At 37.3% G+C, this 25973-nt stretch overlaps 1 protein-coding gene across 4 annotated transcripts in view; it reads left to right on the top strand.

Moving 5' to 3' along the window:
• LOC117315356 (sodium- and chloride-dependent GABA transporter 2-like) overlaps positions 1-25973 on the top strand; it is a 182065-nt gene that overhangs the window by 131566 nt on the left and 24526 nt on the right. For all 4 annotated transcript variants that reach the window (XM_033869511.1, XM_033869512.1, XM_033869509.1 and 1 more), the window contains 3 exons: positions 3260-3424; positions 4118-4224; positions 7409-7533. In XM_033869511.1, the coding sequence (XP_033725402.1) occupies positions 3260-3424; positions 4118-4224; positions 7409-7533 (397 nt within the window). The remainder of the gene's footprint in view (positions 1-3259; positions 3425-4117; positions 4225-7408; positions 7534-25973) is intronic.

Genomic DNA, 25973 nt, shown 5'->3' with positions numbered 1-25973 from the left:
CTTGCATTTGTATGGTAGCATGGTCATGCATGAGGTGGGGATTCAAAATTGTACAAATTTTGGGGTTGACCCCCCAGGGGGCTGAGGGGTGGGGCCAAAAGGGGTCAATTTGGCTACGGTAAATTGATATGAACAACTTAATTCTTCTCTGAAACAGCTCATATTTGACTGGTAGCATCCTTTTGGGTAGGGATTCAAAATTTATAAAGGAAGGAACTGACCACCAGGGTGCAGAGGGCGGAGTCAAAAGGGGTCAATTGGCTTAAACAACTTCTTTTCTGAAACTTAGCAATGGATATCACTCACATTTGTGTGGTAGCATCCCTATGGGGTTGCGCCAAAAGTCCATTTCATTTCATGGATTAATGCATTTTTTGGCATAAAAACCTCATGTACCCATATGAAATGCCTATGATATGTTGACAAAGCAATTCCAGTGACAAATATACTTAATCATCATTCTTGTTTCATATCTCATGAAATCCAGGTGAGCGATACAGGCCCTCTGGGCCTCTTGTTAATAGTTTTATTCAATAGTTTAGGGTTAAGATTATAAAATGTTTTGAAGTAATGGATAACTGTTCTATTTATTTATATTATGTAGGCGTTTGAGATTTTTGGATTTAATTTCTAGTAGATAAAGTATATAGCTCTATGGCTAGGTACCAAAAAAGCCATATCAAAGAAGGATCATGCAGGGGGAACTTTGCGGTCATTTTGTCTGTCACTGCCATATAGAATTTTCCGACAGTCTTGCAAAAATGAAAATAAAATGCAATTACTTACATATATATGTATGAATTATCTGTCAAGAGTTTAATTTCTATCGGTGGTAATTATATAAACTTTTACCTGAAAAACCAACTCAATGCCAACTGACAAAATGTGACGTTTTATATCACATACTGTGCTTGATCTGATCGAAAAGTTAGCTTTAAACAACTTGCAATAGGCATGCTCATTTCCGAAATCCAATCGTGATTTTTTTTTCCCCATGGCGATTCGTTGAACTTGGCGAGCTTAGTGGACCAGATAGCGATCTTTTTCCTTTTAGGCGACGGCATATTTCACGAAATATCAAAGGGATTGTTCAGTTATAAACTGAGAATGTGAATATTACTCACTATTCTTGTAGGCCTAAGCTTACTTATCGCTTTCAGAAGTCGGCTCTCCAAACGTGCTTCCGACGCTACCAACCGGATGTGAAGCGCGACGCCTGGTGTAATCATTACAAAAGCTGTAAGAGTTATTCCCCTTTGAACAGTCCCAAGCTAAAGTTGCCGATTTCATGGCTTCGAGTGAGGCGACTAGAGAAAACTTTATCAATGTGTGAGATTTGTACCTCACGTTACGCGAGGATTGCTTCAACATAAGAAGGGACATTTTAAGGACGTTTTTACGTGAGTTTTTTGTCTCGCGTGAGTGAGTTGGCAGCCCTGTCAAATGTGCTTAGTTATTATACCCCAAGCAACGAAGTTAGGGGGGGTATACTGGAATCAGGTTGTCCGTCCGTCTGTCCGTCTGTCTGTAGACACAATTATGTACCGGCTACTCCTAAATTACTGATCCGATTTCAACGAAACTTCATGACAACAATCCTTATACATTGTAGATGTGCGTAATCTATATTACTTCGTCATTTTTTGGTTACCATGGTAACCAAGGCACAAAACTTAGTTTTTTGGTCTAATCCTCTTATGGTTACCATGGTAAACAGGGCACAGAGGCCCTCTGGACGACAGTTCTAGTTTAAACAACTCCCAAGAGTCAAGAGGCCCTGGGACTGAAATAAGGCCTGTAGCATGCTGGGGTAAATGGCTACCAAGTTTGATAAAAGAATTACCTTGAACAGCATTCAAGGTCACAGGGGAATGCTTTAATCTTTAAACCATTTCTTCTCAAAAACCAAGTGACCAGGGACCTTATATTACGCCAGTAGCATGCTGTGGTAAATTGCAACTAACTTGTCTAAATAACTGACCTTGATCTACATTCATGGTCACGGGGCTAAAAACATTTTCCCAATATTCAAGAGGGCCAGGGACGTGATATTGCATGGGCCTGTAGCATACTGGACTGAAGTGCTATCATGACATTGACCTATTTCCAACTTTTTCTCAATACCAAGAGGTCAAAATTTGGATGTTAGATATGTTTCATGCTTGGATGAAGGACTACCTGATTTGTGTAAATGAATGACCTTTATGACTTATATCCATGGTCACCAAGGTCAAATTTGTTGAAGGTTTAGAGTGAAGATATTTGGCAAGTGTGATTAATGGCAGCCAACCTAGGAATTGATATTCAAATAATCTAAACTTAATTTTGATGGACATACAGACATTTTTCTTGACAGCTTTCACAATTTGGTACGTGAGTATACATGCAAAGGATAGAGCTTATAGCATCATCTAAATGTTTGCTTATTTCAAAAGTAGAAGTTAAAAAAAGCTGTATGATTTCATGGCATTCACTGTATACCTTATTTATCCTGCAGTAACCTCAGTAACACCTAACTGTATAAAGGTATAGTCTAGGGGCACTGTTACAAACAGTAAGACAATATTTTTAGCTCACCCTAAGGGCTGGTGAGATTATGTCATGGCACAGCATCTGTTGCCTGTCCATTGTCCATCAACATTTGCTTTAAATCGCTACTAGACAAGAAGTTCTGGATGGATTTGAACCAAATTTGGTCCAAAACATTCTTAGGGGAAGGGGAGAAGATCTACATAAATGGTGACCCTTACCCTCCTGGGGCCCAATATTGGAAATAGAAGCAAATCCTTTAGATGGTTACTTGCCATTAGGAACTGAATTGATTTGAACAAAATTTGGTCAGAAACATTCTTAGGGGAAATAGAACAGATCTACATAAATGGTGACTCTGAATAGGTCCTGGGGTCTTTCCCCATCCCAAGGAACTTTGTTTCTTGGTTATATATTTGATATTGTTGAGATCCCCAACCCATAATCATATAAAGCATTGCTCAACATCAACAAGTAAAGCTGTTAACGAATTGAATGTGAACTATTTTAATGGATGGTCAAATCCAACCAGGTCAGCGATACAACCCCTTTGGACCTCTTGTTTGGTAATAAGTATTCAGCGTATGGGTGGGCTTATTACCGGGCATACGTTTATAACTTGACATGGGGTAGTGACATATAAATTTGTTTGTAGTTAGAAGTGTTAATGTAATTGTTATTCATTGATTGTAGTAAATGTTGTATTAACGCTGCTATACTTACTTTTCAGATTCTGTTTGTGATGTGTCCTGGGTTCCTCGGCACACTGTTTGCCGTCCTGGTATATGGATACATGAACCTAGACAAGGCTGCCTCGAACCAGTTCCTTGGCAGATTTTATAACCTTAACTTTGATGGTTTTGTTGATATACGCACCAATAGAAAACTCATCACGGTAATTTTTTTTGACAATTTGATAAGTTCAGGAAAAATACTCCTCATTATTTACCATATTTATCTTTAAATAATCTCCCTGATACCCAAAGTGTAAACCTTTTGTATATTAAAGTTCTGAGAGGACCTATTTGTGACCCACTTTTACTTTACTATTTTAAGATTGAGGATTCTGCAAAAATGAAGGATTTGTCAGATTCATTGGCAGGACTTATTTGTTGGGAAAACTGTTTTCCAGTGTTGATAATCTTTATCCTCTTTTTCATAAAACTATGATTGTATGTGTATTATGCTCCTCAAAATGAAACACATGTTAGTTACCAGTTCTTTCCATTTGAGATAGGGGTCTAATAAAAATATTTCTAACAGGATATTGGATGTTCAATTCAAAAAAGAAAATTTTGGTAAGATTTAGAAGAGACCGACCACAAAACATATTTCACTTAACTGCGTTATTAAATTTAACAGTGTTAAAAATATCCATGTTTAATTCACTGAGATAAACAAGAGAAGAAATTGAGACCAAACAAAACATCAACTCCTCTGATGTATTTGATTCAAGCTTGTTCAACACAAGTGAGTTTTACTGTATCTAATTATATAAAAGAATGTATCATATGTAATAGGGGTGATTGACAAAATGTGAATTTCCTGTGATAATTGTAATGTGTCTAATACACCAGTGTATTTCTAGGACTGGGAGAAAGGCTTCAGTCTACTGATGAACTCATTCCCAGTATGGACGGCCATTCCTGCTACCCTGGGCAAGATGACAGGACGAGGCAAAGTCAGTCGTAACTTGTAAGTCATATAACAGGCTGATTTATCAACCACCTATAATTTATATGATGATATAATGAATTTTGCTGACCAAACAAATTATAACTATCATACTTGTTCTAGATATTGGCTAATCTTTGGCTTATTTCATACCCAGTTGAGTGGTGCTCTTCTGAAACATATTTAGTACATTATGTAGGCCTCATGTTCATGCTTGGAATTTTATGATACACACTCTCTTTATTATTTGAATGGATTTGCTGAAAATATGTGGTCCTTTTCATTTTCTATGCTTCAAAAAGCAATGAGAACAGCTTCAACATAAGTTTTCAGGCATCTGCATCATTGACCAGAAGTTGTTATTGTCGTTTACTGACCTTGCTGCTGTTATTGCCGTTTACTGACCTTGCTGCTGTTATTGCCGTTTACTGACCTTGCTGCTGTTATTGCCGTTTACTGACCTTGCTGCTGTTATTGTCGTTTACTGACCTTGCTGCTGTAATTGCCGTTTACTAACCTTGCTGCTGTAATTGTCATTTACTGACCTTGCTGCTGTTATTGTCGTTTACTGACCTTGCTGCTGTTATTGTTGTTTACTGACCTTGCTGCTGTAATTGTCATTTACTGACCTTGCTGCTGTTATTGTTGTTTACTGACCTTGCTGCTGTTATTGTTGTTTACTGACCTTGCTGCTGTTATTGCCGTTTACTGACCTTGCTGCTGTTATTGTTGTTTACTGACCTTGCTGCTGTTATTGTCGTTTACTGACCTTGCTGCTGTTATTGTTGATTACTGACCTTGCTGCTGTTATTGCCGTTTACTGACCTTGCTGCTGTTATTGCCGTTTACTGACCTTGCTGCTGTTATTGCCGTTTACTAACCTTGCTGCTGTTATTGTCGTTTACTGACCTTGCTGCTTTCATTGTTGTTTACTGACCTTGCTGCTGTTATTGTTGTTTACTGACCTTGCTGCTGTTATTGTTGTTTACTGACCTTGCTGCTGTTATTGTTGTTTACTGACCTTGCTGCTGTTATTGCCATTTACTAACCTTGCTGCTGTTATTGTCGTTTACTGACCTTGCTGCTTTCATTGTTGTTTACTGACCTTGCTGCTGTTATTGCCGTTTACTGACCTTGCTGCTGTTATTGCCATTTACTAACCTTGCTGCTGTTATTGTTGATTACTGACCTTGCTGCTGTTATTGTTGTTTACTGACCTTGCTGCTGTTATTGTTGTTGACTGACCTTGCTGCTGTTATTGCCGTTTACTGACCTTGCTGCTGTTATTGCCGTTTACTGACCTTGCTGCTGTTATTGCTGTTTACTAACCTTGCTGCTGTTATTGTTGTTTACTGACCTTGCTGCTGTTATTGCCGTTTACTGACCTTGCTGCTGTTATTGTCGTTTACTGACCTTGCTGCTGTTATTGTTGTTTACTGACCTTGCTGCTGTTATTGTTGTTTACTGACCTTGCTGCTGTTATTGTTGTTCACTGACCTTGCTGCTGTTATTGCCGTTTACTGACCTTACTGCTGTTATTGTTGTTTACTGACCTTGCTGCTGTTATTGCCGTTTACTGACCTTACTGTTGTTATTGCTGTTTACTGACCTTGCTGCTGTTATTACCGTTTACTGACCTTGCTGCTTTCATTGTTGTTTACTGACCTTGCTGCTGTTATTGCCGTTTACTGACCTTGCTGCTGTTATTGTTGTTTACTGACCTTGCTGCTGTTATTGTCGTTTACTGACCTTGCTGCTTTCATTGTTGTTTACTGACCTTGTTGCTGTTATTGTTGTTTACTGACCTTGCTGCTGTTATTGCCGTTTACTGACCTTGCTGCTGTTATTGCCGTTTACTAACCTTGCTGCTGTTATTGCCGTTTACTGACCTTGCTGCTGTTATTGCCGTTTACTAACCCTGCTGCTGTTATTGTCGTTTACTGACCTTGCTGCTGTTATTGTTGTTTACTGACCTTGCTGCTTTCATTGTTGTTTACTGACCTTGCTGCTGTTATTGCCGTTTACTGACCCTGCTGCTGTTATTGTCGTTTACTGACCTTGCTGCTGTTATTGTTGTTTACTGGCCTTGCTGCTTTCATTGTCGTTTACTGACCTTGCTGCTGTTATTGTTGTTTTCTGACCTTTCTGCTTTCATTGTTGTTTACTGACCTTGCTGCTGTTATTGCCGTTTACTAACTTTGCTGCTGTTATTGTTGATTACTGACCTTGCTGTTGTTATTGCTGTTTACTGACCTTGCTGCTGTTATTATTGTTTACTGACCTTGCTGCTGTTATTGCCGTTTACTGACCTTGCTGCTGTTATTGTTGTTTACTGACCTTGCTGCTGTTATTGCCGTTTACTGACCTTGCCGCTGTTATTGTCGTTTACTGACCTTGCCGCTGTTATTGTTGTTTACTGACCTTGCTGCTGTTATTGTTGTTTACTGACCTTGCTGCTGTTATTTTTGTTCACTGACCTTGCTGCTGTTATTGCCGTTTACTGACCTTGCTGCTGTTATTGTTGTTTACTGACCTTGCTGCTGTTATTGTTGTTTACTGACCTTGCTGCTGTTATTGCCGTTTACTGACCTTGCTGCTGTTATTGCCGTTTACTGACCTTGCTGCTGTTATTGCTGTTTACTAACCTTGCTGCTGTTATTGTTGTTTACTGACCTTGCTGCTGTTATTGTTGTTTACTGACCTTGCTGTTGTTATTGCCGTTTACTGACCTTGCTGCTGTTATTGTCGTTTAGTGATCATTGCTGTTTATATTGTTTATACTGACTCCTTGCTGTAAGACAAGCTCAGCATCTGCCTCATCGACCAGATGTTGTTATTGCCATTTACCAACTGTCATTGTTTTTAGCGCACCTGGCCTGAAGGTCCAGTGAGCTTATGCCATGGTGCAGCATACATCTGTTTTCCGTCAACATTTGCTTCATATTCCTACTTATCAAAAAGTCCCCATTTGATTTTAATTAAATTTTGTAAGAAACATTGGGGAAGAGGAACATATATTGCAGTTGAGATCTCCACACCACCATCATATATACATTTGACATTAACAAATAATGATTTTAACAATTTTAACATTAACACTATTTTGACATTTGGTCAAATCCAACCAGGTGAGCGATACAGGCCCTCTGGGCCTCATGTTGTTTATACTGACCATTGCTGTTATTGTTGTTTTCTGTTTAAACAGGGGCTGGTTACTCATTATCCTTGTGTATGCCTGTATAGTCCAGGTCCCTCAGCTGGCTATGGCTCCTTATCTAGGCAACCTCCTCGAAAAAACATCATCGTCACTCCCTGAGAGTACCTTTCTAGGTAAGAGTCCCATACATACACTGTTTTTGTCAAGGGAGAGAACTCACATAACATTGTATGTTTTTGTTGATTATTGATTTATCATTTCCTATGATATATATTTTTTGTTACTGTTTATAGGCGAAACCTACATGGAATGTAAAGATATCTTTTTGTTTTTACTTAGTTTTTTAAATGTTTTAGAATTAATAAAAAGAAATACATATTTGTGTATGCTTCACTTTAAATTCATCAAATTAAATAAACTATAAGAAATCAGGGTTCTCCATGACCTTTTACAGCATGTTGCTGTGACAAGCTTTAAAAACCTGCGACATGCTTTAAATAAATTTGTGCCAATAGTGAACAAAAATGATTATAAATAATTCAACAGAGGTGGTCAACATTACTTCACACTGTTATCTCAGGAAGCCACTACATATCAGTCTGCCACTAATTGTCCGTATGACCTGCTCCAATGGACATCAGTTACTTCCCTAGGTAGTAATCAGTCCAGGAAGGTTAGGCCTATACCAGTTTGTTTTTTCAACATCACAGTTACAGGTTGTCATTCGACTGTGGTGTTGCCAAAGCATTTTGCTAATGATAATCTAATTATCATTATCTTCAGACTACGGAAAGATGAGCAAATCAATGGTTTGGTATGTCAAAACCGCTTTACTTACATTGTTTTCGTAAGTTAGCTAGGTCTAAACACATGGGTGCCGCCATCTTTAAATCTGAACTCCTCGTATGTATTCCTAAAGTATGTGAAATATGTACATTGGAGATGCTCCAAATGATCTTTTCTGATTGTAGCACAAGTTGAACCAGTAAATGTAACTTGGGTTTCCTAGTATAAAATAACAATTATCAGATTAAAAAACAAGATATAATTGTACTGAATTACAATGTGTAGCCTGGTGGTCGAATGATAAAATCAGTGTAAAAAAAATATTCATGTATTAACATCAACTTTATAAAAGCTGGCCTGATTTTTAGTTTATTTTTGGTTCTGTTCACCCTATTTTACCCTTTTTATAATGGTTATGAACCCTGTTTGCAATTCTTTGTTTTGAACACCTATGCTATTTTCCTTTTTATAAATTAGTTTTTTAGCACACCTGGTCCAAAGGACCAAGGTGAGCTTATGCCATACCGTTGCGACCGTCGTCCGTCGTCCGTCCGTCCGTCTGTCCGTCCGTCCGTCCGTCCGTCAACAATTGACTTCTTCTTCATAACCACACATCAGAATTTGACCAAATTTGGTCAGAAGCATTCCTATGGGTAGGGGACTCAGAATTGTACAAATGATGGGGCTGACCCCCTGGGGGCCCCTGGGGCGGGGCCAAAAGGGGTTAATTTGGCTATATTGATATAAACGACTTCTTCTCTGAAACCAAGCAATGGCTATCGCTCATATTTGCCTGGTAGCATCATTATGGGGTGGGGATTAAAAATTGTACAAATGATGGGGCTGACCCCCCAGGGGCCTGAGGAGTGGGGCCAAATGTGGTCAATTTGGCTATATTGATATAAACAATTTCTTCTCTGAAACCGAGCAATGGATATCTGTCATATTTTACTGGTAGCATCACCTTGGAGTAGAAATTTGAAATTGTACAAATGATGGGGCTGACCCCCTGGGGTCTGAGGGGCGGGGCCAAAAGGGGTCAGTTTTACAGAATTGATATAAACGACTTCTGCTCTGAAACTAAGCAATGGATATTACTCATATTTACCTGGTAGCATCCCTATGGACAGGGGATTCAAAATTGTACAAATGGTGGGGCTGACTCCCAAGGGGTCTGAGGGGCAGGGCCAAAAGGGGTCAATTTGCCTCTCTTAATATAAACGACTTCTTCTCTGAAACGAGGCGATGGATATCGCTCATATTTGCCTGGTAGCATCACTATGGGGTGGGGATTAAAAATTGTACAAATGATGGAGCTGACCCCCCAGGGGCCTGAGGGGCGTAGCCAAATGTGGTCAATTGGGCTATATTGATATTAGCGACTTCTTCTCTGAAACCAAGCAATGGATATTGCTCTTATTTGCCTGGTAGCATCACTATTGGGTGGGCATTCAAAATTGTACAAATGGTGAGGCTGACTCCCCGGGGGCCTGAGGGGCGGGGCCAAGAGGGGTCAATTTGGCTGAATTGATATGAACAACTTCTTCTCTGAAACCAAGCAAGGGATATCGCTCATATTTGCCTGGTAGCATCCTTTTGGGTAGGGATTCAAAATTTTATAAAGGAAGGACCTGACCCCCACTCCCCCCGGGATGCAGAAGGCGGGGTCAAAAGGGGTCAATTGGTTTAAACAACTTCTTTTCTGAAACTAAGCAATGGATGTCACTCACATTTGTGTGGTAGCATCCCTATGGGGTTGTTCCAAAAGTTAATTTTATTTCATGGATTAATGCATTTTTTGACATCAAATCCTAACGTAGCCATATAAAATGCCTAGATGATATATTGACATAGCAATACCAGTGACAAATATACTTAATCATCATTCTTGTTTCATATCTCATGAAATCCAGGTGAGCGATACAGGCCCTCTGGGCCTCTTGTTTATGTTTTGTAATAATATCTGTCTCACAACTGTACAGAAATCTGCAGCATGCCTAAATCTCAGAACATGGAAAACCCTGAAAAATATAACAATTTTTGACTGATATAGAAAATAAATTTTCTATAATAACTGATATAGAAAACTTATGCTAGAGATCTTAAATGTTTTTTGGGTTTTTAGCTCACCTGGACCGAAGGTTATGTCATGGCGCGTCGTCCGTCCGTCCGTCCGTCCGTCAACATTTGCTTTAAATCGCTACTAGTCAAAAAGTTCTTATTGGATTTTTACCAAATTTGGTCAGAAACATCCTTGGCAGAAGGGGATCAGAATTTGCATAAATGGTGGCTCTGACCCCCCAGGGGCCGGAGGGGCGGGCCCAATAGGGGAAATAGAGGCAATTCCTTTAAATCGCTACTAGTCATAAAGTTATTAATGGATTTGAACCCAATTTGGTCAGAGACATCCTTGGGGGAAGGGGAACAGATTTTGCATAAATGGTGGCTCTGACCCCAAAGGGGCCAAAGGGGTGGAGCCCAATAGGGGAAATAGAGGTAATTCCTTTAAATCGCTACTTGTCATAAAGTTATGAATGGATTTGAACCCAATTTAGTCAGAAACATCCTCGGGGGAAGAGGAACAGATTTTGCATAAATGGTGGCTCTGACCCCGAAGGGGCGGGGCCCAATAGGGGAAATAGAGGTAATTCCTTTAAATCGCTACTAGTCATAAAGTTATGGATGGATTTGAACCCAATTTGGTCAGAAACATCCTTGGGGAAAGGGGAACAGATTTTGCATAAACGGTGACTCTGATCCCCAAGGGGCCAAAGGGGTGGGGCCCAATAGGGAAATAGAGGTAATTCCTTTAAATCGCTACTTGTCATAAAGGTATGAATGGATTTGAACCCAATTTGGTCAGAAACATCCTTGGCAGAAGGGGAACAGATTTTGCATAAATGGTGACTCTGACCCCCGAGGGGCTAAAGGGGCGGGGCCCAATAATGGAAATAGAGGTAATTCCTTTAAATTGCTACTAGTTATTAAGTTATCAATGGATTTGAACCCAATTTGGTCAGAGACATCCTTGGGGTAAGGGGAACAGATTTTGCATAAATGGTGGCTCTGACCCCAAAGGGACCAAAAGGGTGGGACCCAATAGGGGAAATAGAGGTAATTCCTTTAAGTCGCTACTAGTCATAAAGTTATGAATGGATTTGAACCCAATTTAGTCAGAAACATCCTCGGGGGAAGGGGAACAGATTTTGCATAAATGGTGGCTCTGACCCCCGAGGGGCCAAAGGGGCTGGGCCCAATAATGGAAATAGAGGTAATTCCTTTAAATTGCTACTAGTTATAAAGTTATGAATGGATTTGAACCCAATTTGGTCAGAAACATCCTTGGGGGAAGGCGAACAGATTTTGTATAATTGGTGACTCTGACCCCGAGGGGCCAAAAGGGTGGGGCCCAATAGGGGAAATCAAGGTAATTCCTTTAAATCGCTACTAGTCATAAAGTGATGAATGCATGCATGTTCTCAAAACAATTCTTGAGGTCTTTCAGACCTTAGAGAGTCTGGACTTTAATCTTTAAAGCAGTTCGGATTCCCACACTATAACCATATATAGCATTGTTAGAGATTTACAAATAAAACAAATAGAATATGAACATTATTTTGACATTTGGTCTAATCCAACCAGGTGAGCGATACAGGCCCCATGGGCCTCTTGTTTATATAGAAACCCTAACTAAATTCTCACATTTCTCTAATGTTTGTATTTCATGCTAAAATCTAATTCAAACTTATTAACACTGAGAATAAGAAAGCTTTACTTTTGTTTTTATTAGCTCACCTGCCCGAAGGGCAAGTGAGCTTATGCCATGGTGCGGCGTCCTCCGTCCGTCCGTATGTCCGTCTGTCCGGCCGTCCGGCCGTCCGGCGTCAACTTTTTCATTTAAACAACTTCTTCTCAATAACCAAGAGGCCCAGGAACTTCATATTGGGCCTGCAGCATACTGGGGTGAAGGGCTTCCAAGTTTGTTCAAATAATTGACCTTGACCTTCATTCAAGGTCACATGGGTCAAATAGGCTATAATCTTCAAACAACTTCTTCTCAATAACCAAGAGGCCCAGGGACTTGATATTGGGCCTGTAGCATGCTGGGATGAATGGCTACCAAGTTTGTTCAAATAAATAACCATGACCTTTATTCAAGGTCACATGGGTCAAACAGGCTATAATCTTCAAACGACTTCTTCTCAATAACCAAGAGGCCCAGCGACTTGATATTGGGGCTGTAGCATGCTGGGATGAAGGGCTACTAAGTTTGTTAAAATAAATGACCTTGACCTTCATTCAAGGTCACATTGGTCAAATAGGCTATAATCTTCAAACAACTTCTTCTCAATAACCAAGAGGCCCAGGGACTTGATATTGGGCCTGTAGCATGCTGGGCTGAGGGGCTACAAAGTTTGTTCAAATAAATGACCTTGACCTTCATTCAAGATCACATGGGTCAAATAGGCTATAATCTTCAAATGACTTCTCAATAACCAAGAGGCCCAGGGACTTGATATTGGGCCTGTAGCATGCTGGGGTGAGGGGCTACAAAGTTTGTTCAAATAAATGACCTTGACCTTCATTCAAGGTCACATTGGTCGAATAGGCTATAATCTTCAAACGACTTCTCAATAACCAAGAGGCCCAGGGACTTGATATTGGGCCTGTAGCATGCTGGGGTGAAGGGCTACTAAGTTTGTTCAAATAAATAACCTTGACCTTCATTCAAGGTCACATTGGTCAAATAGGCTATAATCTTCAAACGACTTCTTCACAATAACCAAGAGGCCCAGGGACTTGATATTGGTCCTGTAGCATGCTTGGGTGAAGGGCTACTAAGTTTGTTCAAATAAATGACATTGACCTTCATTCAAGGTCACATTGGCAAATAGGCTATAATCTTCAAACGACTTCTTCTCAATAACCAAGAGGCTCAGGGACTTGATATTGGGCCTGTAGCATGCTGGGGTGAAGGGCAACAAAGTTTGTTCAAATAAATGACCTTGACCTTCATTAAAGGTCACATTGTCAAATAGGCTATAATCTTTCAAACGACTTCTTCTCAATAACCAAGAGGCCCAGGGACTTTGTATTGTGCCTGTAGCATGCTAGGGTAAAGGGCTACAAAGTTTGTTCAAATAAATGACCTTGACCTTCATTCAAGGTCACATTTGTCAAATAGGCTATACTCTTCAAACAACTTCTTCTCAATAACCAAGAGGCCAAGGGACTTGATATTGGGCCTGTAGCATGCTGGGGTGAAGGGCTACAAAGTTTGTTCAAATTAATGACCCTTGACCTACATTTAAGGTCACAGGGGTGAAATCGGCTTAAATCTGTAAACAATAATTTTGCGATAGCCAAGAGCCTCCTAGACCAGATATTAGGTCAATAAAATGCTGGAATGAAGGACTAGAAAATGTATTAATATGAATAAACCTAGCTTACTATGATAATCAGCATAGTATCTGTAGAAATGACCTCAATCAACTTCAAAGTTGCTGTAGAGCCAGGTGAGCGATACAGGCCCATTGGGCCTCTTGTTAAATTCATGACTCAGCTGTAATGTTGTAATCTTTTAAACTTTTTTTTACCAGGATGTCTGAAAGAATTTCTTATTTTTTCCTCCATTCTGATCTGGGAGGGTGGTAGATCATTCAACTATATGATTTTTTAGTGCGCCTCTCAAAGAGAGAGAACTTTTTTCACCCAGACGTCAACATCAGCATTGGTTTCATAATGTTTTTAGTTTTTTGTGAAAGTGTTGAAAGGCATCACGATAAACTCTTTATAAGTGTAATTAGGGTTCTAATATTTGGTTTCATGTTTGGGGCTATAACTATCACTTTCCAAAATCAGACTGAATAATTTTGGGGGAAAAGTCTTTTAAAGATTTTGAACTTAAAGTGTTGTAGACATCAGTAAACCCCTTCATAATTGTACAGTGTTACTAATATTTAGTTTGAGGGTTGCTGTAGGGCTGAATTATTATTTTCCAGAGTCAAACATGTTTCATGATAATTTCAATGCATGCTATAATACAAAACCTTATACTATATCTATTTTACATATTGCAATATTTTTTTGGTAAAAATATCAGTATATTACAATATAGATTCCAGTTGGTGAACTCTCCCCCTAATGCTAGTGTGAGGTATAGTGATATATAATATAGATTCCAGTTGGTGAACTCTCCCCCTAATGCTAGTGTGAGGTATAGTGATATACAATATAGATTCCAGTTGGTGAACTCTCCCCCTAATGTTAGTGTGAGGTATAGTGATATATAATATAGATTCCAGTTGGTGAACTCCCTATTGATATATGTCAGTAACCTATAATGGTTTTTTAATGTTGTAAATAGTTTGTTGTTGACAGAAATATTAAGTAGATATCGAGGAATTAAATAATTGACCATTTTTCATAAAGGGATGACAAATTATTTTTAGTAGACACAGATAGTAAAATTAATTCAGTTTGTATGTGGATGTGTATAATTATCATATATTGTGATGTTATTTGTGATTACATTTTATTTGATTTTACTGAATGTAGAAATTTATTATCCCCTCGCGACGAAAGTCGGGGAGGGGATATAGCGTTCCGTTCGTACGTAAGTACATACGTATGTTCACTTTTTGTCAGCGCTCTTGCAACTTCATTTTTCAACGGATCCTGACCAAACTTCATATATGGGTCCAACATGGGAATACCTCGAACGAGTTCGTGTTTCAGGGTGCCAAGGTCAAGGTCAAGGTCACCGTTACTATTTATAGAAAATCTTTGTCAGCACTCTTGCAACTTCATTTCTGAACGGATCCTGACCAAACTTCATATATGGGTCCAGCATGGGAATACCTCGAACGAGTTCGTGTTTCAAGGTCTCAAGGTCAAGATCAAGGTCAGCATTACTATTTATAGAAAATCTTTGTCAGCACTCTTGCAACTTCATTTCTGAAGGATCCTGACCAAACTTCATATATGGGTTCAGCACGGTAATACCTCGAACGAGTTCGTGTTTCAGGGTGCCAAGGTCAAGGTCAAGGTCAGCATTACTATTTATAGAAAATCTTTGTCAGCACTCTTGCGACTTCATTTCTGAACGGATCCTGACCAAACTTCATATATGGGTCCAGCATGGGAATACCTCAAACGACTTCGTGTTTTAGGGTGCCAAGGTCAAGGCCAAGGTCACCGTTACTATTTATAGAAAATCTTTGTCAGCGTTGTTGCGACTTCATTTTTGAATGGATCCTGACCAAACTTCATATATGGGTCCAGCATGGGAATACCTTGAACGTGTCACGGATTTGAACGGATTCTGAATTTGCGTCAGAGTTCATGTGTTAGCACGCGAGGGGATTTGTATCGTTTGCGATGCCTTGTTTTTTTTTACTTATTTTTGTTTGTATTTATTTAGTGTTTCTTTAATATTGCTAGCCCCTGGATGGCTGTTGTTCAGTAGATAATATATATTAAAGCTGCATGACTTTCATGTAACCATCTCTTACGTACCATTGACTTGAAAATATAAAACCTCTTTAAAATCATATTTGGCTAGTTTATTAGAAATCCGAACAATTCCGTTAATAAAGACTTAAGCATTATTTAGATATATATTTTTTATTTCAAGTCTTTTTTATTGTTATTTTTTGTTTTTTTATTCAACTGTACACAATGAAAAATGGAGATAAAAAGAACAGGATGACCAGAGTTATTTCCCTTTTTCTGTTGTTAGCTCTCACCCATGTCTTCTGAAACTAGATAATGTGTGTTGTCAAAGATTTGTTTAAGAAAATTGATATGAGATATTTAGTTATCTGCAGTGGTTGAATCTTGAAACATTAATATGGAGATCTGATAGACATTGATTTTGACATTTCAGGTTTATTTTTCTGTGAATTAAATAAAGCATTGTTATTGTTGTTTGTATTGGAAGAAAAACAACTTTACGATTTACATATAGTGTTTAATCTGATATTTATACCCACGCATCAAAGTTAGGGGGGTATGCTGGAATCAGGTTGTCTGTCCGTCCGTCCGTCTGTCTGTAGACACATTTTGTCCGGACAACTCCTCCTAAACCGATGGGCCGATTCCAATGAAACTTCACACAAGTATTAATGATCATGTTTAGATGTGCACGCCTCTTTCTTTTTCTCAAAATTATGGCTGCTATGGCAACTGGTCACTATAAACAGGTTTTCCAATAAGAACCATAACTTTAAGTTTGTCCGGACAACTCCTCCTAACCCGAAGGGCCAATTTCAATTAAACTTCACACAAATATAGAGGACCATGTGTAGATGTGCATGCCACTTTCTTTTTCTCAAGATTATGGTTGCTATGGCAACTGGTCACTCTATTACTGGGTTATCTTAGTTAGCCTCTATTTCCAGTTCCAACCGTTACAATTCACCATTGACTCCAATTCACCATTGACTCGTGCAGATTGCGGGGGTATTAGTCAGCCATCCTGGTGACAGTTCTAGTTTGACTTGTTGTTTATCTATTTGTAACACCATGTTTAGTAACTGACTTTATATGAAACCTCTTTCATTTTCCAAATTAACACACTACTTGATTGTACCATGAAACAAAATCCTCTGAATAACATCATTTTAATTTACTTGAAATTTTGTTTTAGAAATTCCTTTTTTTTACGCTTTAGATGCTTTTAGAGAAATTATAATTTTCTGTTGATTTTTCCCTTCATGATAATATTAATCAGCTCAGGTGTGGGGAATTAAAAGCATTCTGTTTAACTTAGAAATGTATATGTGCCATTGGAAAGCTTTCCAAAGCAATTAATTTAAGTATTAAATGGAGAAAAAGTTCAGTCAATAAATAATACATAACAACAATGAATAAAAATAACAAGTATTCAATTTATTTTGTGATATTGAAAGTCCTTCGCAACCTGTATTCTAATAATGGACATGAGCATACATATTATGTAGAATTGTGCTATTTTGGTGTGTAGGGATGTTTTGGATTGTAAGTAATATAAGCCTTAATTATTGGTTATGCCGTATATGACCTGATAAGGGCGCCTGCTTTTAATAAGGGTGCCCCTACCTTTTTTCCAAGAAAAAAATCTTTGACTGAGTGTCAAAATGGTGTTCAAAAGTAATAATTCACGTAAAAATGTTTTGCTACTTTATGTGTTCAATTTTCTTCAGCAAATAAGTCACTGGAACAGAAATTAATTTTGTCACATTTTGTCTTATTCCTACATACAGTTGAGTGTAAGCTAACCTTTAATAGTGCACTCCTAGTGCACTACATTTAAACTAGTAGTACTGCACTACATTTAAGCTACAGGTAAACTAGTAGTGTCAGGTGTGACCACAAATCCCAATATACAGGTAATGGACAGTGCCACTGGACACCTGTGTTAGAAACCTGTAGTTTTTACATATACAGACCTGTGTAAATTGACTGCCTTATAAGAAGATTTCATTATAGCGTAAAATTAAGGTCTATCTTCCTGATTTCAAACTTTTGATGCCTTTCATTTAATTTTTTTTAGATTTTATTAATATACATTTTATATTAATGATTAATTCTACCTTTCTGCTTTCATGACTGTTAAATTTGTAGATTTTTTTCTCAAGTACACTGTATGTTTACAGTATATTTTAATGTTTATTATTTTATCAGACAAAATATTTTTAAATTTAATGTATTGTTACTTTACTAATATCTGTTAATTCAACCATGAAATCATTTCTAAGTACATAATCAAGAATCAGAAGTTTTGTATATTCTTATTTATGTTCTGTAAGAGCCATATAATATCTACACAACAAGTTATGTACATGTACCTGTATGTATAAGTGGTACTCTCAGGACATGCCCTTTGACCTCTATAACACCTTACCTATATATATTATATGTATCAGATGAAGATCAGTCTAAGGGAGTGTAGGACAACACCCCCCCCCCCCCCCCCCCCTGGACATTAGCCCCCTCAGACATTAGCCCCTAGGACAAAAGCCCCTCCGAACAAAGCCCCTTCTATATAAATGTAGTTGGTATACTTTATATAAATCTGTATATATATTGTTGTTTTTATCTCTGAAATTTGGAGAATAATTGTGTGGAAAATGAAGGTCCTTGGTTCAATGTAAGAGTATAAGCATTATATGTCTGTGGTTATAAACATCATAATTAAGTAAGCTGAAAATTTCAGGAAAGCCAATCATTTAAAACAAAATGATTGAAGTTTGTACAATAAATTATGATGTTCTACCACAAACTTACTCAAAATTTCTGTCATATATGTTGCATACAGTTTTTAGCTCACCTGGACCGAAGGTCCGGTGAGCTTATGCCATGGCGCGTCGTCCGTCGTCCGTCCGTCGTCCGTCGTCCATCGTCCATCCGTCCGTCCGTCAACATTTGCTTCAAATCGCTACTAGTCATAAAGTTCTTATTAGATTTTGACCAAATTTGGCCAGAAACATCCTTAGCAGAATGGGAACAGATTTTGCATAAATGGTGATTCTGACCCCCGAGGGGCCAAAGGGGCAGGGCCAAATATGGGAAATATATGTAATTCCTCTAAATCTCTACTAGTCATAAAGTTATGAATGGATTTGAACCCAATTTGGTCAGAAACATCCTTGGGGGAAGGGGAAGAGATTTTGCATAAATGGTGGCTCTGACCCCCGAGGGGCCAAAGGGGCGGGGCGAAATATGGGAAATAGAGGTAATTCCTCTAAATCTCTACTAGTCATAAAGTTATGAATGGATTTGAACCCAATTTGGTCAGAAACATCCTTGGGGGAAGGGGAAGAGATTTTGCATAAATGGTAGCTCTGACCCCCGAAAGGCCAAAGGGGCGGGGCCAAATATGGGAAATAGAGGTAATTCCTCTAAATCTCTACTAGTCATAAAGTTATGAATGGATTTGAACCCAATTTGGTCAGAAACATCCTTGGGGGAAGGGGAAAAGATTTTGCATAAATGGTGGCTCTGACCCCAAAGGGACCAAAGGGGCGGGGACCAATAGGGGAAATAAAAGTAATTCCTTTAAATCGCTACTATAAGTCATAAAGTTATGAATGGATTTGAACCCAATTTGATCAGAGACATCCTTGGGGGAAGGGGAACAGATTTTGCATAAACGGTGACTCTGACCCTAAAGGGGCCAAAAGGGCGGGGCCCAGTGGGGGGAGTAGAGGTAATTCCTTTGAATCGCTACTAGTCATAAAGTTATGAATGGATTTGAACCCAATTTGGTCAGAAACATCCTTGGGGGAAGGGGAAGAGATTTTGCATAAATGGTGGCTCTGACCCTAAAGGGGCCAAAAGGGAGGGGCCCAGTGGGGGAAATAGAGGTAATTCCTTTGAATCACTACTAGTCATCAGGTTATGAATGGATTTGAACCCAATTTGGTCAGAAACATCCTTGGGGGAAGGGGAAGAGATTTTGCATAAATGGTGGCTCTGACCCTAAAGGGGCCAAAAGGGAGGGGCTCAGTGGGGGAAATAGAGGTAATTCCTTTAAATCACTACTAGTCATAAAGTTATGAATGGATTTGAACCCAATTTGGTCAGAAACATCCTTGGGGGAAGGGGAACAGATTTTGCATAAATGGTGACTCTGACCCCCGAATGGCCAAAGCATTGTTAGAGTTTTACAAATAAAACAAATTGAATATGAACATTATTTCGACATTTGGTCTAATCCAACCAGGTGAGCGATACAGGCCCCATGGACCTCTTGTTCAATTAATGAATACAAAAACATGGTGTAGATTTCATAGTTTTTAATTTGTTATTGTTCATTAAAATCTGTGATCAATTGACGAAACTACTCTTTGCATCTGTAAATCTGTTACAATGGCACATTTACATGACTGAGCCTGTCTCTGAGAACATTCCCATCGTACTGTATCCCCCCAGGGGTCCATTTATAGCATGCTGTGCCAGGCTGCTCTGTATAATATCTACCTGTGGATGCTTTTCAAAAGTGTATTGGGTTTTTTTTTGCGAATCATCAAAAAATAATAAATTTTTATATACATTTTTCATGCTGATTTTCTTAAATTACAAGAAGAGGTAAAATCCCCATCAGTTATAAATTTTAAGGTAAGGAACAATTAATCATTTTCCTAATGCAATAGGGAAACACTTAAATGCTGATCAAAATGTATCTCAAAATTTTGTTTTTAACAATATTGCAAAAAACATGTTAACGTGAACTGTAAAAAAAAAAACGTTGGCTTAAAGTCCACATGATCTACATGTTTATATAATATATTTGGTAGTAGGTAACTTTATAGAAGAAAATTATGAAATCACAAATACAAGTGTTGTATAATTCAAGTGTTGTACAGCTCCATATACATGAACATGTATGTGTGTTATATAAGCTTAAAACTGTTGCCCTCCCCTCCCAAAGTCTGCCAGTATATCATTATGTATTTCATAACAAAAATGACATTAATTGTTCCCTCAGGCCATTATCTCATTCTGTGTTACCTGTAACTGATACAATGTACCTGGAATCAGATCCAATATTTTAGATCTTCAAAGTATTAGATACCTGCACACGGGTACATGTACAGAAATTTCAGCTACAGTTATATTTTAGTAAAGGAAGATGGAAGGTTTATTACAAGTATCATGTACCTTTTAAAACTTAAAATTTTGGAATGTAGAACTGTTATGATCACTTAATTACCAGTACATTCAAAGAATCTCTTTCTTTACATGTTTTAAAATCAATGTTTAATTTCTTTATGTGTGCAGGTTTCTGACTTTAATCTGATATGTATACACATAGAATGTACAACATATATTATGGGCTGAATTAGGTTTTAATAAGCATATCATATCAAAAATGAAATTAAACTACAATATGAATTAAAGGTATCAAGTTGAAAATGTTCCAAGTAACGGTAAATGTTTTATTATATACTTTCAAGTGATGAAAACAAGATTACTGGAATTAAACATGTGAAATATATAACTGATTAATCAATACAAAATATAAAGTACCAAAAGATAAATGAAACGTGGTTTGAACAATTTAACTTATAGTTAAAGTATTTATACGGCAAAACTGTCTTAATGTAGTTACAGTGTATACAAGAATAGAAAAGTTGAAATATAAGATAAAACTAAACTTCCAAAACATTTTTAATAACTCTTTGAATATAACTGCTAGATAGCCTTATATATACTGCACAGGTAAAAATCACAGGTAGCCTTGGTTACTGCCCATTACCTGTAGGGGGGTTTTGCTGTTCATCACCTCTTAGGGTGTAGTGCACTACTAGTGCACTAGGTGCACTAGGTGCACTAGGTGTAAAGGTTAGCTTACACTCAACTGTATTTCAGTGCAAAGTGCACCCAAAACTAAACACACCTACAAATCACATGTAGATACATTCTACAGAAAGCTTACCATCCTTATTTAAGATAAAGTAAATGACTTCATTCATATTGTTAACTAACTGTTGTTTAGAACAAAAAGCTAGTAAAAGACATTGTAAATCAATTATCAATTATGTTAAAGAAAACGATATCTGATATGATCTTAGAAATATCACCTGCGTCTATAAATAGAACACAAAATAGTTCCATTTGAACATAAATGGTGGAACACACATTCTCTGTTCTAAAGAACATCTGGCATGGTTTATAAGTTAACAGAAGTTTTCAAGTGATGTTTAAGCTTAAGTATATGATAATGAATAGATAGCTAGCTTCATCTGGAATAGTTCCATGACTGAATATTTTACCATTTCCACAGCCTTGGGTATTCTGCTATAAGGTATAGTCTGTTTCATAAAACTTCAGAATAACGTCAATTACTCACGCCCTGCACCCTTATTAGGTCATATACGGTACATGGTTTCAAAAGAAGCCTAAATTCTGTTCATTGGACTTAAGATGTCCATTATTAGAGATACATATTGCATTATCCTTGATTGTTATATAATTGTGACAAACTCCTAAACATTGGTGTTTTCCTGCATTTAATTTTAAAAGTAAAAGCATTCTTTGTTTTTCCTTTGTTTTTTTTTCAAATCACAGATTTCATGCATTTATTTTTTTGCAAAGAAAATTTTGACTTTTCTATAGTAGGAAAAAACCGACAAACCTACTACCGATAACAAAGAATTTTGGTTTTTAGTTTTTACCTATGTATATTCATAAATATTATGTAACATTAGTTCATCTCATTTAAAGTGTATGTGAAATAGCCTCCATAGCATTTTGACAAAGTTTGAATATTTTAAATTGCAGATTTCAATAATGTCGGCAGTTCTTCAGGTAAAATAGTCCATGGTTTTGGACAAATATAGTCCATGGATTTGGTCAAATAATAGTCCATGGTTTTGGACAGTTCCTGCACAGATCTGTAAAATATAGTCCCTTACACAACCCTTGTATTTAATTCACAGATTTATATGCACTCAAATTCATGCATGGGACAGATGGAATTAATTTTAATGAATCAAAAGTAATCATGCATGAGTTTGACCAGTTTTATTTACAAGGGAAATGTCTTGATTTTTTTTCTCCTGCTGTACTCTTGTCCAATCAAGTTTTATCAAAGTAAAAATAATCAAATAATATCAACATTGGTAAAATACATTATACCAGAGCTTATATCCTGTATAATTACACAGAGATCTAGAGAGAAGATATTTATGATCTTCAGATAGATACATGTATATTGAGAAATAGTGATCAGAGATCTCTCATTATAAAGAGATTGATACAGTAGAGAAACAGTGGTGAGAAATGATAGATTAATATGTATAGAGATGTCACATCAGAAATCTCTCAATAGAAATTTATACAGAGATGTCATGTCGGAAATCTCTCAATAGAAATTTATACAGAGATGTCATGTCAGAAATCTCTCAATAGAAATTTATACAGAGATGTCATGTCAGAAATCTCTATAGATATTTAGATAGAGATGGTCATGTAGGAATTCTCTCTGGATGTTTAAGCAGAGATTACCACATCAGAAATCTCTAGAGAATAATAAAGAGATGGTATATCAGGAATTTCTATAGAGAATTGTACAGAGATAGTCATGTCAGAAATCTTAGAAAAGGTTTAAACAGAGATGGTCACATTAGAGATATCTGAAGATATTTAAACAGAGATGGTCTTATCAGAGATCTCTGTAGATGTTTAAACAGAGATGGTCACATTAGAGATCTCTGTAGATGTTTAAACAGAGATGATCACATTAGAGATCTCTGTAGATGTTTAAATAGAGATGATCACATTAGAGATCTCTGTAGATGTTTAAACAGAGATGATCACATCAGAGATCTCTGTAGATGTTTAAACAGAGATGGTCACATTAGAGATCTCTGTAGATGTTTAAACAGAGATGGTCACATTAGAGATCTCTGTAGATGTTTAAACAGAGATGGTCACATTAGAGATCTCTTTAGATGTTTAAACAGAGATGGTCTTATCAGAGATCTCTGTAGATGTTTAAACAGAGATGGTCACATTAGAGATCTCTGTAGATGTTTAAACAGAGATGGTCACATTAGAGATCTCTGTAGATGTTTAAACAGATGGTCACATTAGAGATCTCTGTGGATGTTTAAACAGAGATGGTCACATTAGAGATATCTGTAGATGTTTAAACAGAGATGATCACATTAGAGATCTCTGTAGATGTTTAAACAGAGATGATCACATCAGAGATCTCTGTAGATGTTTAAACAGAGATGGTCTTATCAGAGATCTCTGTAGATGTTTAAACAGAGATGGTCACATTAGAGATATCTGTAGATGTTTAAACAGATGGTCTTATCAGAGATCTCTGTAGATGTTTAAACAGATGGTCACATCAGAGATCTCTGTAGATGTTTAAACAGATGGTCACATTAGAGATCTCTGTGGATGTTTAAACAGAGATGGTCACATTAGAGATCTCTAGATGTTTAAACAGAGATGGTCACATTAGAGATCTCTGTAGATGTTTAAACAGAGATGGTCACATTAGAGATATCTGTAGATGTTTAAACAGAGATAGTCTTATCAGAGATCTCTGTAGATGTTTAAACAGAGATGATCACATCAGAGATCTCTGTAGATGTTTAAACAGAGATGGTCACATTAGAGATATCTGTAGATGTTTAAATAGAGATGGTCACATTAGAGATCTCTGTAGATGTTTAAATAGAGATGGTCACATTAGAGATCTCTGTAGATGTTTAAACAGATGGTCTTATCAGAGATCTCTGTAGATGTTTAAACAGAGATGATCACATCAGAGATCTCTGTAGATGTTTAAACAGAGATGATCATATCAGAGATCTCTGTAGATGTTTAAATAGAGATGATCACATTAGAGATCTCTGTAGATGTTTAAATAGAGATGATCACATCAGAGATCTCTGTAGATGTTTAAACAGAGATGATCACATCAGAGATCTCTGTAGATGTTTAAACAGAGATGATCACATCAGAGATCTCTGTAGATGTTTAAATAGAGATGATCACATCAGAGATATCTGTAGATGTTTAAACAGAGATGGTCACATTAGAGATCTCTGTAGATGTTTAAATAGAGATGGTCACATTAGAGATCTCTGTAGATGTTTAAACAGATGGTCTTATCAGAGATCTCTGTAGATGTTTAAACAGAGATGATCACATCAGAGATCTCTGTAGATGTTTAAACAGAGATGATCACATCAGAGATCTCTGTAGATGTTTAAATAGAGATGATCACATTAGAGATCTCTGTAGATGTTTAAATAGAGATGATCACATCAGAGATCTCTGTAGATGTTTAAACAGAGATGGTCTTATCAGAGATCTCTGTAGATGTTTAAATAGAGATGGTCACATTAGAGATCTCTGTAGATGTTTAAACAGAGATGATCACATCAGAGATCTCTGTAGATGTTTAAACAGAGATGATCACATCAGAGATCTCTGTAGATGTTTAAACAGAGATGATCACATCAGAGATCTCTGTAGATGTTTAAATAGAGATGATCACATCAGAGATCTCTGTAGATGTTTAAACAGAGATGATCACATCAGATATCTCTGTAGATGTTTAAATAGAGATGGTCACATTAGAGATCTCTAGATGTTTAAACAGAGATGGTCACATTAGAGATCTCTGTAGATGTTTAAATAGAGATGGTCACATCAGAGATCTCTGTAGATGTTTAAATAGAGATGGTCACATTAGAGATCTCTTTAGATGTTTAAATAGAGATGGTCACATCAGAGATCTCTGTAGATGTTTAAATAGAGATGGTCACATTAGAGATCTCTGTAGATGTTTAAACAGAGATGGTCACATTAGAGATCTCTGTAGATGTTTAAACAGAGATAGTGATCAGTAATAGAGCCACATAGTGGCAGTGGTAAAAACTTGTTTTACATACATGATTAATCAGCTCTGTAAGTGATTAGATCACTCCACGAATATTTTGATTGTTTTTCTCTATGTATACAATGAATAAAGTATAAGGCCATATCAAATTAATAAGTTGGTCTCAGGAATATTTAGAAAAAATAGGTGAGGGATGGTGGTATTTTTTTTATCATTTTATTGGATACAAAACAGATGAGGGCGATTATAATGAAATTTAAAAAAAAAAAAAAATTAATAGCAACTTCTGTGTTCAGTAATTTCAACAAGAAACAGCAACATTTTTCACAAAAACGAAACATGGCATTGTTTCAGTGTGTCGGGAAATGTGTATAGTTCTACCATTGTGAAATGTCCATGTCCCCATCCTTTACTGAAGTGTATAGTTCTGCCATTGTGAAAGCTTCTGAAAATCTCCCAAGTATATTCCATGGC

This window comes from Pecten maximus, chromosome 17, assembly GCF_902652985.1.
Source record: "Pecten maximus chromosome 17, xPecMax1.1, whole genome shotgun sequence".
In the NCBI taxonomy this organism is placed as follows: domain Eukaryota; kingdom Metazoa; phylum Mollusca; class Bivalvia; order Pectinida; family Pectinidae; genus Pecten; species Pecten maximus.
The sequence above is the reverse complement of the archived record's forward strand: the minus strand, read 5'-3'. Positions and strand labels throughout refer to the sequence as shown.